A 15,129-nucleotide genomic window follows, 5' to 3' on the forward strand; every position below is an offset into this window, starting at 1 on the left:
CGTTTAAATTAGGGAAATATGAGACTCCCGATATTTCGATACTGTTGCAAGTGCCATCATCACGGGATGACTGATGACATTGGAGTGAGTTATGATAATAACCGCGTAAACTTAAAACTATAATTTAGTTTAATGTAGAATTGAAGTTGCTAGTCAAATAAAAAAAAGTGTTGATTATTTGTCATTAAGGGGACTCTTCTCCGACGATACCCTGGGGCGAGATCCGCGCCCACCTGGGCACCCACAAGCCCAGAATTGTTTTGAATTTTGTACCGGGTGAGAGCTCTCAGCAAATCCTCAAATAAGTCGCATCAAAAACGATTAGGGTTACCCAAGAACACAATACAATTACTGTCATCTTTTTTGGGGTTATGTATACGTTTTTACAATTAAATACCAGATAATATTTTAAATTTGTCAGAAAATAAATTTTAAACTCTTGTGAAGCTTACTTTATATAAAAAGCTTATTATAAGATTAATGACTACCTAAATGACAATGTCTGGTATTGAATGTGTTCCTCTAGTTATTAAATAACTTGTGATGCATACCCTCATTGATTTAAAAGATGTGTTGCTGTTGCAGTTTCTGAAAATTTTCTTATTTCACACCACTTACTTGCTGGAAATGATTCTCTTTTGTTCTGGTTTTTCGAATGGATTAGTTGAGTTCGGTGAGGCGTCTTCCTGCCGAGTAGTTAATGCCATCTGCGGCAAATCTACAATAAGTCATGTCAAAAAAAGAGGTGAGGCGTCTATGCTTATTTCACCATATAAAGTCATGAGCAATATCATGTACCCACTTTAGAACCTTGTCGCACTATCATAATTTTATCACTCACTTATTATTTGCACTATCATTTGGTTTAATTTGTGAAAAAAGGTACTGTGACATGGTTACAAAGTGTATACATATTAGTACTCGTGACCGTACTATTATGTATATTATGTATGTGATGTACTCCTGATTACCCCAATAGGGAATACAGTCGCTTATGTTTTTGTAGCATTGGATTCATTCATTTCAATCCTTCATTTTAAATATATTCCGTACGGAAGTTTAAAAACTTCTACATTCTTTCTTTCCGTCATTGTTACTATACCAACCTCGCTTACCTCCCTAGCTTGTTTATCCTCAAGAGAGCCATTTATAAACATCATTGAATGTAAATGCTAAGAAATAAGAAAAGGAAATAATATAAATTGTTTTTTTTTTTATTTTTAAATGACACACAAGCACAAGGCAATAACAAAATTCTCACAAAATAATCTCAATAAAAATAAAACAAAAAGATAAAATGTGCAAAGTATCCAAATATGAATTTGAATTGATAATCACTGGTGTAAAACCCGATCCGGCATTTATTTTTAGATGAGCTGTTTCAATATGGCCTAGCCAGCTAATTTGGCTCCGAGTTTAAAGGCTACAATAATTGATCTTCTTATCGTGTGGGTTCTGAGGTGGAATACAAGCCTAATCAACCCTGGTGTCAGGGTTATGATTGAGCCGCCAAAGGCTCCTGACATGGCTCATGTAACGACTACTAACTTACATTAGTAAGTAGTAACCGGGATCAACGGTTTAACGAGCCTTCCGAAGCACGGATTGTCTAATTATTTGGATAATCAGGTGCTCAGCCTCTTAATACTACATAACATTAGGTCACGCCAAAAGTATCGGCGGATGAAGTACGTAATATACGATCCCGACGACCCGATTACTCTAGCCATAGAGGCGGCCAATCAGCTCGCGACACCAAACACTTCAGAACTCCGAAACCGACCCCGGTCAGCATGGTTGACGATTTCCTTCATTCTGTTGTCTCAAATTTTGTACCGGGAGACAGCCCTCAGCGCTCCCCATTTGTCCGGCCAAGTATTTAATGCCATATGCGGCAAAACTACAATAAGTCAAGTCAAAAAAACAATCACGCCAATTGGGGTTGTAGGATAGGAGGTACATCCATCGCAATGTGAACTAATTACACCAAACTTTCAACGAGCTTTCTGTTAGACCAACGTGGTATGATTTTTTTTTTGTAACGTATGTCTATTCTACATTGGTAAATTATTCAATATTTTATTTGTTCACAGGTTCGGCAAACGCTCGGAAGCCTTCACAAACTGGGCTAAGGACCTCGAAGTAAGTTTTCTTTTTACTTAATTTACTAAATTGCCTATTTAGAATCCCCGTCGAAAGATTCTATAAAGTAGGGTCCCATTATCTTGCAGGTCTGTCGTAAGTAGGATATTTTGCTAAAAAAATATACAAAATTGACTTAACCTAACAGGCTAGTTTCCAACTAATCAGTTACGTTAAAACACGAAATTATAATGGAATTTGTATGAAAAAGCACACTGCGACGTCATAGAAAAACGTGACATAAATAAGTTAAATAGAAAAAAGAAAATGATTTTCGTTAGTTTTAGATCTGTCTTTGTTTAGTAATCAGAATTTAATAACTTATCTGGAACCTAGTACACGATAACACAAACCAATTGTATAGTATTACATTAATATTGTTTAAGAAATGTATACAAAACAAACAACACAAACAGATATAACTCGCGTAAACATAGCTGGCGAAGAGTGGGTGTATACTATACAACTCTGCCCACCCTTCGGTGATAGAGGCGCGATGCTTTGTTTTATATTTTCTTTGTTATCTCAAAAAGATAAGAGCGTGGAAATTCCAACGACATATCAATTATTCACGATCCAAATATTATGATGATGAAATCGACAATTCGAATTCAGTGGTTTTTAAAGCCCAACCACACGCGACACGCGTTCTCTCAATTCGGCTATTACGCCAAGTATACATATACATAAGAAATACATGTATATACGCCCACGTATATGTTATATAATTTACATGACTGTATATATAGACGTGTCATACACATGGCCGTCAAAGCGTGTTGACACAGGTAATGAGAACGTTAACTTACTGATGTGGTTTATTTGATGTTATCCAATTTATTACAGCCCGACATCTCGGCAACTTCACATACAATTCAGCTGAAATTTAATTTTAGGAAGTGACTGAGGATATTGGTTTAAAGTACCTACCTACCTTCCATTTTAATTATATGTGCTACTCAAACGCTTCAACGCCGTTTTTATGTATTAGGGCATAGAAATCGATCTCCTGTCGCGATAGCACGCCCCGGACACTTCATACAAATAACAAATCAAATCAAATCAAATCAAATATACTTTATTGCACAGAACTAAAATTTCAACAATCAGACATAACACATAAAAACAGTACAATAACCTCGATTTATTGTCACTATCGTACACGCGCATGTGCGTGTGTGAAGACTGACATCATACGATTCAAGTCTAAAGTATGTTCGAGGGGAGTGAGGTGAACCTAGCTCAGACGCTGGTGGGGAGCGGAGAGTTGCCGTTCTATACGTAGTATTATTCCTTATTCTATGGCAATAGATATATTATAAGGTCTTTTGATTTGAATTGTCATTTACGACATGCATAAATAGCCTATATAATTTCCAGTGCTGGGCATAGGCCTCCCCTCAACCGAAAGGAGTATGGAGCATACTCTATTTTTGTCGGTATGTGAAATAGGGATTAGTAACTCTATTAATGTTATAGATACGAAAGTAAGTAACTTGGACCTTGGAAAGATCATTATCATCTCTAATTTAAGAGCCACGTTATTGTCGGTAAAATGTAGCATTCTCCATGCTACTTTTTAGGGAAAAATAGGGCAGTGGTTTCCCTTTTCCCTCCCGCCATGCAGTACTTTTTCTGACGCGAGTGCGATGGCGCCCGAGTAGTCTATTTCAAAGCCGTACTAAAACTCTTCTCCTCCGCCTTTTAAAGAAAATAGGATAATATTTAAGTATATTATTCAGGGGTGGAATAAACATACCGCGCGCGATAGCCTAAAACCACCGGACGGAGTCGCTAGCGGAAAAAATACATTATGGATAGCGCGACAGTGCAGCGTCGCGCCGGTGATATATCTATAAATAAGTAGCCTCTCACTTATAAATCTATATCTACATCTGTTTGTCAATCCAATATCCTTTCACCATAATCCTTTATCCACTATTCTAAAGTGGCTGTTTTATAAAGCAATAAAGAATTGTGAAGTCTGTTATATAACATAAATATTGTGGCAATAATATCAAACAGGCTATATCCCAGAGCTATGGATTTACTCGTCACATTATTAGTTTATAGAAGAGGCGCTTTATGTTGGACTGAATGGAAAATGGATATGGGCTTGTGGACTCTGGGAATATGGGATTAAGAATCTTTAGACTTTTGAAAACGTATATTTTTTTATCTACAGCTATGGTTAAAACCAGCTGTATTTAGATTTAGATTAAAGTAGGTTTGATGTCTAAGGCTGAGAGAACAAAATTAGATAAAGTGTTTCGATGCATTTTTGTACTATCAATAAAAACCGTTAGGATCCCGATACCGACCCCGCCGGCGTGGTCGACGAATTCCCTCAATGAGCGCTTATCGCTATCGACCAACTAGGGTCGATTATCATCATCATCATCATCATCATGGGTCGATTAATTCTTTCAAATATTTTTCCACTCAGACGACGCCCTGAGCCGAGGTTCGCGCCCAACTGGGCACCCGCAGGCCTGTTGTCTTAAATGTTGTACCGGGTGAGGGCCTTAATGCCATCTGCGGCATAGGTATCTACAATAAGTCATGTCAAAAAAAACCCTCTTTCTTTTATTCGGAGAACGCGCGCCTTTGCATCGCAGTGTCACGGGTTTGAATCAACCCGGGTTTAAAATCACTGAATTTGACTTTATGAGTTTCAATTGATGTGGATCAAAGATAATTAATATCACGTGGTTTTCAGGGTTTGTGGCGGGTTAATGACAATAGACTCGCCCCCTTTACATAGGCGAGAAGTGGGTGTACTGCACACCTCTGCTTATTCCTTCGGGGACACATTTATCAATAAAAACGTTTTCCACTTCACTATCCGTTCTTCACTTTTTATTTAAGACAGTACAACTTATTACATAAGTTTTACTGTTAGTATGTATGTTGTAAAGTTAAGTACACATTAATGAATGACTGTGTACTTAAGTTTCAATCCTATCTTCAAGGTAATTACGTGTAGGTTAGAAGATGAATGAATGCGCGTACCTACAATTTGATCAAAGAGTGTAATGTTGCATCTTGAGGTTCTGTTAGTGATATTATAGAGAAACTTAAACTGCTTGAGTTAGGATAAGACCATTCGGGTGGAAACGCAAGTTTAGGCTAGACACGACTTAACTTTAAGTACGTACTTTGACGTTTCAGTAGAAAACATGACAAACTTTGTTCTAAATAAACATACATACATAAACTCACACCCGTACTCCCTAATGGGATGGGCAGAGCCACACGTAATCAAAGACAACTTGCAACCACTATTGATATGATGTCGTAAGCTGGATATGATGAACCTTATGGTGATAATGGCCTATCGCCCGTAAAATTAGTCCATTATGTTAGAAAGGACTCAATCGTTCTGTCGGGTGTTACGAAATGCCCGGGAAGACAGGCAGCTGAACGTGTTCTATGTTTTATTGTTTTTACTTTTTAGTGTCTATATCAATATTTTCAAAGACAATTCTTATAGTTGTTATGCGAATAAATACTCATTATTTCCATACAAACTAAGCTAATCTTATTTAGCCTACAAGATCCCACTGCTGGGCAAAGGCCTCCCCTTCCTCTACAATAATAATACAATAATAGAAAAAAATCTTTCATGACGTTTCGTATAAAGTATCTCATTGACTAAGTTACAAAATGGGGCCCTAACAGGCTATTTTGTAACTTTTTTCAAACATAACGTAAACAGCCTATGCCGTCAATCAACCGGAGGGTTTTTCATATGAGTTTTTTTTTCTAGAAGCCGGACTTACCCGCCTGGCTGTCTTATGCCCGGAGGAGATGAGTGGCGCAACAGTCACGGAAGATACATCACAATTAATTCGTGATTCTGCTAACATTTTAACGTTATGTACGCAACTCAAATATATTCATATGTCATAGACCTGTCTTCAGATTTCATAAGGACTGAATGTGTAGATGTTATAGCTGTTAGTATTGGTTTTATTAAAGTGTGCTTAAGTTTCAGCGGGTTTAGATTGACTTTCAATCAATTAGTTTTTGTAACTTTTTTCCTTTGGTAAATAAACTTTTATGGAAACATGTACACATTTTTTTTAATCTATGCATAAACTAAACATATCATTTTGCCCTGTAGATTTTCTAATCTGTTTTTATAATTTCTTAAAAGTAGCTAAATTTAGATTTTCTCATATATTTAGAAAATAAGATCTTATTAAATGTTATATAATATTATTCATAGTAATATTGTCATTTTATAATTATTGTAAATGCGCATGTCTCTCGCTCCATATATCCGTCGAAATTAGTGGAAATTTTTAGTCCATAATTAAATAATTAGATTATTATTTAAGCACACTTTATAATAATTTTAAGAACTAAATATCTTCTTTCTTTACAGTTATTATATTTCCATGGCTTATAATATTATTGTAATGTTTGTAAGTTGTTAGACTCTTCATAACATAATTATTCTCACCTGTATTAAGGCGCCATTTTGAAATAAACAATGTACATCTACGGATCAATATTATTGTAATGTTGAATAAATACAAGCAATTGAGAAAACGTAATAATTAACCATTGGTTTCATTCAGCATCCACCTACATAAAACCAATTAACATACATACATACATAAACTCACGCCCGTAATCCCAAATGGGGTGGGCAGAGCCACAAGTAATCAAAGACAACTTGCAGCCACTGTTGATACGAAGTCCTAAGATGGATATGATGAACCTTATGGTGATAAGGGATCAGCCTATATCCCATAACATTAGTCCATCATGTTAGAGGACGCAATCCCTCTGACGGTTTTTACGACATGCCCGGGAAGACAAGCAGCTGAACGTGTTCTTTGTTTTGTTATTTGCTCCCAGAACAGCATAGAAGCACCAATTAAATATTAACAAATCACACACACGCGCCCCCCCCACACACACGCGCGGCCTCACACATACACATACATATACACACATACACACACACACACACACACACACACACACACACACACACACACACACACACACACACACACACACACACACACACACACACACACACACACACACATTTACGCAAGTGCCACACTAACAGTGAATCAATCAATCAATCAATCAATCAATAATACTTTATTGCACAACGACATAATCAGGCCAAGAATATAAAAAGGAGTGAATATAAAACATAGAACGTGTTTAGCTCTATATCTTGTCGGACATGTCGTAAAAACCGACAGAGGGATAGCGTCCTTTCTAACAAGTTGGACGATGGGCTGATCACCTGTTACAATACGGCTTATTATGCTCGTCTTGGCCAGAAGACAATTTTCAGCCACATTTGATACCCGAATCCGAATGGGATATTATTCGGAATTCATTTTCCGGTAACAAACTGTGAGACAGTAACAGTAACAAAACCAGGTGAAGTATCTTTTACAGAACTGCATACATTTTGTTGGTGGCGCCACCAAAGCGTCCTATTGAGTTAGGGCCCTAACCATCTGAGATAAATGAAAAGTGTGCTTACTACAAGTTTTATTTTTCTTTAAAAAAAGCGGCTTTTAGCATCAACACGGTGATGTTTACGTCATACAAATATAAAAACATGGCTGCCTTTTAATTTATGCACGAAGCTTTTATTGTTCACATACAGAGAATAATGAACCATGTAGCTTTCTTTCCTTCAAAGTATTGTACGATTTACTTTTTTAAGATTTTCGTATAAAAATTATGTATGTATCTACGTAAAAATGTATCTCTCCTTCCGAGAAACTGTGAAAGACATACTTAAAATACAAGGAATAAAAATAAAATTGCTATTCAAAATTCTAGATTAAGTAAATAAATTCATCTTTTTTGGGGTTATGTGTACGTTTTTACAATAAAAACCACATAATATTTTGATTTCTCAGAAAATAAATTTAAAGTTCATGTGAAGCTTACTTTATGTAAAAAAGCTTATTATAAGATTAATGATTTGATAAAAATGTCTGGTATTAAGTGTGTTCCTCTAGTTATTAAATAACTTGTAATGTATACCCCTCATTGATTTAAAAGACGTGTTGCTGTTGCAGTTTCTTGTCATTTCTTCTCTTCAGTCCATAACACCTTGCGAAATGACAGAAATTCAAAAATGTTACATTGACCTTCAACAAGTTTGTCCATGACAATTACGTTGAATAAGTGATAAAAGTAATACCTATGTAGGTTATATTTAACCTACTTGCCTTACGGCGCTTTAGAGGTTTAAACTTTCCTTTTTATCGTTGCGTATTTCCACGTCCTTTTCGACTTCTGTCTGATTGGACATCCGTTAGATTTTATTCTACTTATCTGCGTAAAAAAATATGAACGAAATCGGTATAGTCGCTCTCATGTTATGGCGTGATTATTTTTTATATTATAGGCAAGTAAATATTTATTTCGGTACTTTTGTTTTATTTGATACTTAAAGTCATAAGTCGTAAGATCCTTTTAAAATTCCAACCCTATTGGGTCTGGAAATATCGGCCTTATGACTTTAAACAGATAAACAAACCAACACTTGCCTTATACAAAATCAACTACTTCCCTATAAACAACCTTGTCGTAAATAACGGCCTCCGTGGTCCAGTGTTTGAGCGTTGTGTTCACAATCCGGAGGGCCTGGGTTCGAATCCGGGAGGGGACAAATCACTTGGTGATTCCTCGTTTGATAAGGACATTGCAAGCTGATCACCCGATTGTCCGAAAATAAGAATATCCGTGTTTCGAAAGGCACGTTAAGCCGTTGGTCCCGGTTATTACTTACTGATGTAAGTATGTTCTTACGAAGATAGGAGAACCGCCTTTAGACATCCAGTATAGAAAAAAATGCTTCGCCATCTAATCAGAGAAACGTCCCAGCTGTTTACTATGCCTAATCAGGCGTGTAATCTTTTGTATAATTTAACTGTTTAAAGAACAATCTTCTGAAAGAAGTTGTTTGAATATGAATACACATCGTATTCATTCGAGCGATTATTTATGTTTATTCAACACGTGATAATATTTGAAAAACTTGCTTGGGTTAGTTTAACAATCTTCGTTTTAAGAATCAACACATATGAGTACTCAAACTCAAAATTTATAAATAAATTTTGAGTATAAATTTATACTGTTTTTACATAAACATCTCATCCGCCTAAAACTACTGCAGCCAGCTTCTCACAATCTGTATAGTCGAGGAAAAGTAGCTGCAAGAAAAATAGTATTTAAAGTATATACCACCTCATGTAAATAAATAAATAAATATAAAAAATGTGGATATGTGTCTATTATGTTAACAATACAATGACAGCTGTAGTTGGCTCTTTCGCCGGCACTGTGCTGAAAAGCGAAGTATTTACCGCTGCTCGAATGAAAGAGGCCCAAGAGATCTTATAGGAGTGAGTATAATGTTACACAACGTATGTACCTTTTGTATAGGGGTAGAATAATATTTATTTACTTATTGGTCCTGATTCCTGCAGATACATGCTAATTTTATTTTAAATTATACCTGTCATTTTCTTATCCGCCGTAAGGGTAAGATGGACCAAAGCAAATAAAATAGGCATGTCGCTATGCAACTCGTTTGACGTGTGCTGTCAACTTCATTCTGTCGGGTTATTGGCCAATATAATTTTATGCCGCTGTCACCCGTCCCTTTCTTTTGTCGGCGGATAAGAAAATTATAGGTATAACTTAAAATAAAATTCGATGGTGTGTACAGGAATCACGCCATAAAGGAGTTTATCTTAATAAGTTTAATACTTGTAATTTTCAATGTAAAGCAACTAAAATGCTAGGATCTTGCAGGATAGAAAAAAATAATTGGTATATATTTAGGTGTTATCATTTATTTTGTATCGTACCTATTAAATTAATCTGTGTTCAGTACATCGAGGAATCGTAAGTGGCTAGCTTATTCTGTAAGCACGAACATTGATTCTTTAGATCTAATTACTTATATCGTCAAAATTGAGATTTATACATTTTTAAATTGACGAGAATCCTCCGCACAAGCACCTATTTTCATACAACCGTACATTTACACGTAAATATTAATTACTTATATCCAATACGAGTAGGTGAACCCTTTACTATAATAATTCATAAATTACCATTCATTTACAGTCGACAGTAGGTAATATCGCTTAAAACTTATTATATTATAAGTAAATATAACTGCCCACCCCACCCCATTAGGGATTACGGGCGTGAGTTTATGTATGTGTATGTATGTATGTAAATATAACTCAAAACGGAAAGTCCAACCCCCTAGCATTATCCTGTTTTTCACAGGGTCCGCTTACCTAACCTGAAGATTTGACAGGTCCGGTTTTTTACACAAGCGACTGCCTGTCTGATCTTCCAACCCGCGAAGGGAAAACCAGTCCAATACAGATTAGGTCAGATCCCTCCGATAATGCATTTCTCAGGAATTTGGGTTTCCTCACGATGTTTTGTGTGTTTGATAATCATTTGTGATCCAAACACGAATAGGATTCAACTATGTGGAAATTGCTGAAATATAATATTCAATATTGCGCCAAAGAAGAGTAAGTATATCAGAAATAGAAAATACAATAAGATGAATAATTGAGATAAAGAAGAAAAGTCAAGAATCACAATAAATAGTTATTTATCAAATACCGGTACTATCGACTGCACCAGGGAATACACAACTGGTTAGATTCAGCAATTACAATAATGTTATAGTTAATAAAAATAATTTATTTACAAAAAAAAAATAGTCATACAAACACTTAAATCTAAGAAGACAGGGGAAACAGACATTGCAAGGAAAATAAGAAATGTTGACGCTACGTACCTATGACAATAGTTTGAAGTAGGCTAAACGCCAATGAATGCCAATTTGTGGATGAAGAACAAGAGGGTAGCCAAGAAAGAGTTCTGAAAACCTCTGATAATTTTGTAGAGACTCATAATCATTCAATAAACAGATTTATTTTCACTACAACACAATTCTAAATATTACCATCTTTGACTCAACAGATATACCTACTCTCATTTCAGTTGCACTCAAAGATAATAAAATAAGAATGCAAGCAAGTATTACAAAAAAAGGTATATCGTTTGCTATTTCAAACTACCGTCCATTATACTCTAGTTATAACTAGTTAACTAGTCTGATGAAATAACCCACATTTATCGCACTCAACATGGAACCTTTCGAAGACATCACTCCTTAGAAGAATAAAATAATATTTATATCAGTAACCTTGTGTGTAGACTGTTCAAGAGATTTTTTAATTGCTCTTTTAGAAGTGACATCTAAGATTCTTTTAAAATCATCATCAACGCACATTTCGTGTCGTTTTCACGAATAATGGTAACTTCTGGTAACATCAAACGATTCTGAAAATTATATTACTCTCGCTCTGATTACGTTCTTAAACAGAATTGTAAAAGGTTGTTGATTTCAAATGCTTTATCTTTTTTATTTTTATCACGTGTTTTGTATGTCAACAAAATGTTATATATTTGAAGTTTTGCAATTCGCCGAAGTCGCTTGTAAGGACGCCAACATTTCACCCACACAAGTTTTATCCAGTATTTAAATAAAACACAGTAACAATGAAGCTGAAAATAGTGTTGATAATGAGTAAAAAATACTATAAACATACAACGATCAAGGAGAAGAGTTATAAAAAGACACCAATAAATACAATTAAGCTAAAAGTAACTTAAAATAGCGATCACAAGTAATAATAGTATAAAAGTGATGGAAGTGAAGTAGAAAAAATACATTAAAAGTATATTTAGATATTTAGTAGGCATAATCTTTTACTAGTAAGTAGTGCTAAACAAGCAAAACAGCGTATCGTAAATGTTGTTTTTTTTTTGGTAGAATACCTATAAATAAAGGTTGTAGGTTGTTGGTTGGGTGTTGTTGTGGTAGAAGAAATTTGTGAAAGACTAAAGATTCTAGTTGGTAAGGTTACTGATATACTACCTCGATAGAACCAAATACATATAGACAGCCTAAAGGTAAGAAACTACACTTTACATAGATACAGAAGATAGATTAGACGGATGGAAATTCTGGGGCTTTAGCATTACATTACCCTAACACTAAAATCTAACTCTAGAAGGTAAATATTCTAAAATAATAGGGCTTAGACTTACAAATACGTTTTGGCAAGTATCAGGGTATTTACAAAGCTACATCTAAAACAAAGGGCTACCATCACTACTAAATAGGAATGACATATAAATAAGGTAGAGTAAGATATAGGATAGGAAGTAAATGCTTGATCTAAAATGTACAACAGGTAAAATGTGACTCGTTAAAAGTTACATAACTTTCAAAGATCGAAGACTTTTTATAGTTATTATTTGACCAATAGTACTTATACAAGTACCGTTAGAGAACTTGTTTAGTTTTATAATATAATACACGTGGTAGGTTAATATTGATTCATAATATTCAATCAGGATTAGTAAATTTGAGTGCCAAACACCATCCTCGTATAATGTTAGAATTCAGTCAGTATACTGTTCATAAATTTTATGTAATTTTGTAAAGTTACTCTTCTAAATTCATTTAAATTATTATTTATCCCAAATACGAGAGGCAGTGGATTTAGGGTCGTAATATTATTTAGTTCTACTCTAAACTACTTTGGCATAACTAGGTACTTCTAAAACTTAGGATAACTCAAATTACCTTTGGCTTTGAGCAAATGTGCGATACCAACCATAATCATCGTAGTCACAGCGCGCATCTTAAGTTTAATTAAAAGTATAGCTTACAACAATATTTACAGCACACACACAATCATTAATTATCCTTATAGGTAATAAATTATACATATACACAAGTAGTGCAAATACGTTCTAACAATCAACAATAAAATGTGCTTTAGGAATAGCTGTGTCGGATTTATTAACAATCAGTACAGATGGCATGGAGTTTACAAAAATATTTATACCGAAGTCTTTGTGTCTTACACATTACATAACAATTAAGGTTTATAAAGATCGATTGTCGTTTACATTTGACACATTTTGTGCGAGGATTAACCTATTGTGTACTTGTAGTTTGTCTTCTATCTTAGCAGAATCAACACCGGATCCTTCTTTGAGCATCTCCCAAAGACCATTTTTATCTAATATCTCAAAACTACCTTTGTTTTCTGGTGCAATGTCCGATTTTGGCGCCTCAGCTAAAGTTTTTGAAGTTTCAGATATAGGCGTCGGGGGTATTTTGTGGATCTCTTTATTTATTGATTTTAAAGTCTTTGATGCGTGCTTTTCGGGTATGATATTCTTTGATTTCGTTTTATTAACTTTCACTTCAGTATGTGTCTCAGTTTTTTCGCTTTTAATATCACTTTGTGTATTGTTTACAACTGGTTTCTTAATTTGAGTAGCAGCTTTTGGTTTCTTTGTTCGGTAGTGGATGTTTTTGATATTGCTGTTTGTGATTGCTGTTATAGTATGAGGCACAGAAGATGTTTCTGAATGAGCAATATGCGACGATTCTGACACTTTGGTAAAGGTCTTAGAACTCAAGTGTTCAACTCGTTCTTTCATAGATTTTACCGTTTTTGCCTGTTTTATCTGTTCGACGTCTTTTGGTGTCTCAGTTGTAGTAATGTTAATTGGATCTTGTTGAATAAAGGTTTCCTTTGACACTGATTTAAATATTTTCTGAATCTTATTTTTATTTTCAGGTCTAGCTGTTTGACTCGTGGCTAATTCCGTAACATTAGTAGCTTTAATTTTTGCGAAGAATTTCTCCTGTTTGTCGCCATAAGTAGCCTTTAAGGTTCCTTTTCTTCTTGGAAGAGGCTTTTTCTTCAAATCCTCTTTCTTTGGCACACCTTTAGCAACTAGGATTTTTTGCACTATTAATTCGCCATTAGACTTTGTGGCTGTTGGGACGATAGCGTTTTCGATTTTAAGATTGTTGGTTGTGTTAACGTATGTCGCAGTTGGTACAATTATTGGATCATCAGTGTGAGTTGTTTCTACTTTAAGGGGTTCTGTATAAGGTACTATAGCTGAGGCAGGTTCTGTAGAAACTATTAAAGTCGTTTTAGGTTCTTGAGATAATTTAGTTTCCACTGATGTAGGTTTTACTGTTGTGATGTCATTTTTCGATGTAGTCGATGTTTGTGTGGTCGTTATGACTTTCTTAGTTGTTACTTCATTAATTTGTTTTGCTGTAGTGACAGTTGTAGCCACTTCCTCCCCTTTTTTCGAAGTAGTTTCTGATGTTTCTGTAGTAGTAGTCGGCTCTTCATTGAGATGCTTAATTTCTTTTCGGAATTCGTAGTCTCTGCTGCAAATACGTCCACATTCGCAAATGTTGTCAATATTGGCGGCAGTTTTGAGGCTAGCCAGTTCAGTTTTATCGAACCATGTGATAAAGTCATCATCAGTGATACCTCTAAGTAGTGGGCTACCTGGTCTCGCGTGGAAGAATGTTTCGACGGCTAAGTCTGGACGAGTGGAAGGATAGATTTTGGCAAAAGCTGGACGAAGGCTGGTAATGACAAACTTGGATCTGGCCTCGTAAGTCACACAAACTGGGCACGTTGAACTGATCTGTAAAGAAGGAAGAACTGATCTGTAAATACAAGAAGTAATAATGTAGACATTTATAATAAATAAATAAAATAAAATATCTTTATTTCGGACATTAATCCATATATTGTTAGTACAGTGACTTACAAACTAGGTTAGTAAATTAATTTAAGTACGGATTGAATGAAAATTAATTCATATATGACCTACCCTTGGTCCCTGAACAGCACACATGCGTCTGGACCCAGTGTTTTGTAAACGGGCTGTCAGGCATCTCACTAATCAACTTGAGAATATTGTTGGAGCTATTCCTTACTCTGCTTAACAGTGACGCTACCCTTTTGCGTACTATGGCAAGGAACCCATCCGTGTGTGCCAGCGCAAACATTCCCGATGCACTACAGTAGCGCGGTAGCCCCAGCAACATTCTCAGTC

The 15,129-nt window shown here is 35.3% G+C and overlaps 2 protein-coding genes across 2 annotated transcripts in view; one reads left to right on the plus strand and one right to left on the minus strand.

The window, feature by feature from the left end:
- Positions 1-6,711, plus strand: part of LOC126370324 (uncharacterized) — a 42,874-nt gene extending 36,163 nt beyond the window's left edge. The window contains exons 4-5 of the mRNA XM_050015176.1: positions 2,094-2,142; positions 5,912-6,711. Coding sequence (XP_049871133.1) covers positions 2,094-2,142; positions 5,912-5,956 — 94 coding nt within the window. The 3' untranslated portion in view covers positions 5,957-6,711. The remainder of the gene's footprint in view (positions 1-2,093; positions 2,143-5,911) is intronic.
- Positions 6,712-12,003: 5,292 nt separating this feature from the next.
- LOC126370370 (C3 and PZP-like alpha-2-macroglobulin domain-containing protein 8) overlaps positions 12,004-15,129 on the minus strand; it is a 170,867-nt gene continuing 167,741 nt past the window's right edge. The window contains exon 26 of the mRNA XM_050015208.1: positions 12,004-14,715. Within this exon, the coding sequence (XP_049871165.1) occupies positions 13,135-14,715 (1,581 nt within the window). The 3' untranslated portion in view covers positions 12,004-13,134. The remainder of the gene's footprint in view (positions 14,716-15,129) is intronic.

This window comes from Pectinophora gossypiella, chromosome 10 (assembly GCF_024362695.1).
Source record: "Pectinophora gossypiella chromosome 10, ilPecGoss1.1, whole genome shotgun sequence".
Classification (NCBI taxonomy): domain Eukaryota; kingdom Metazoa; phylum Arthropoda; class Insecta; order Lepidoptera; family Gelechiidae; genus Pectinophora; species Pectinophora gossypiella.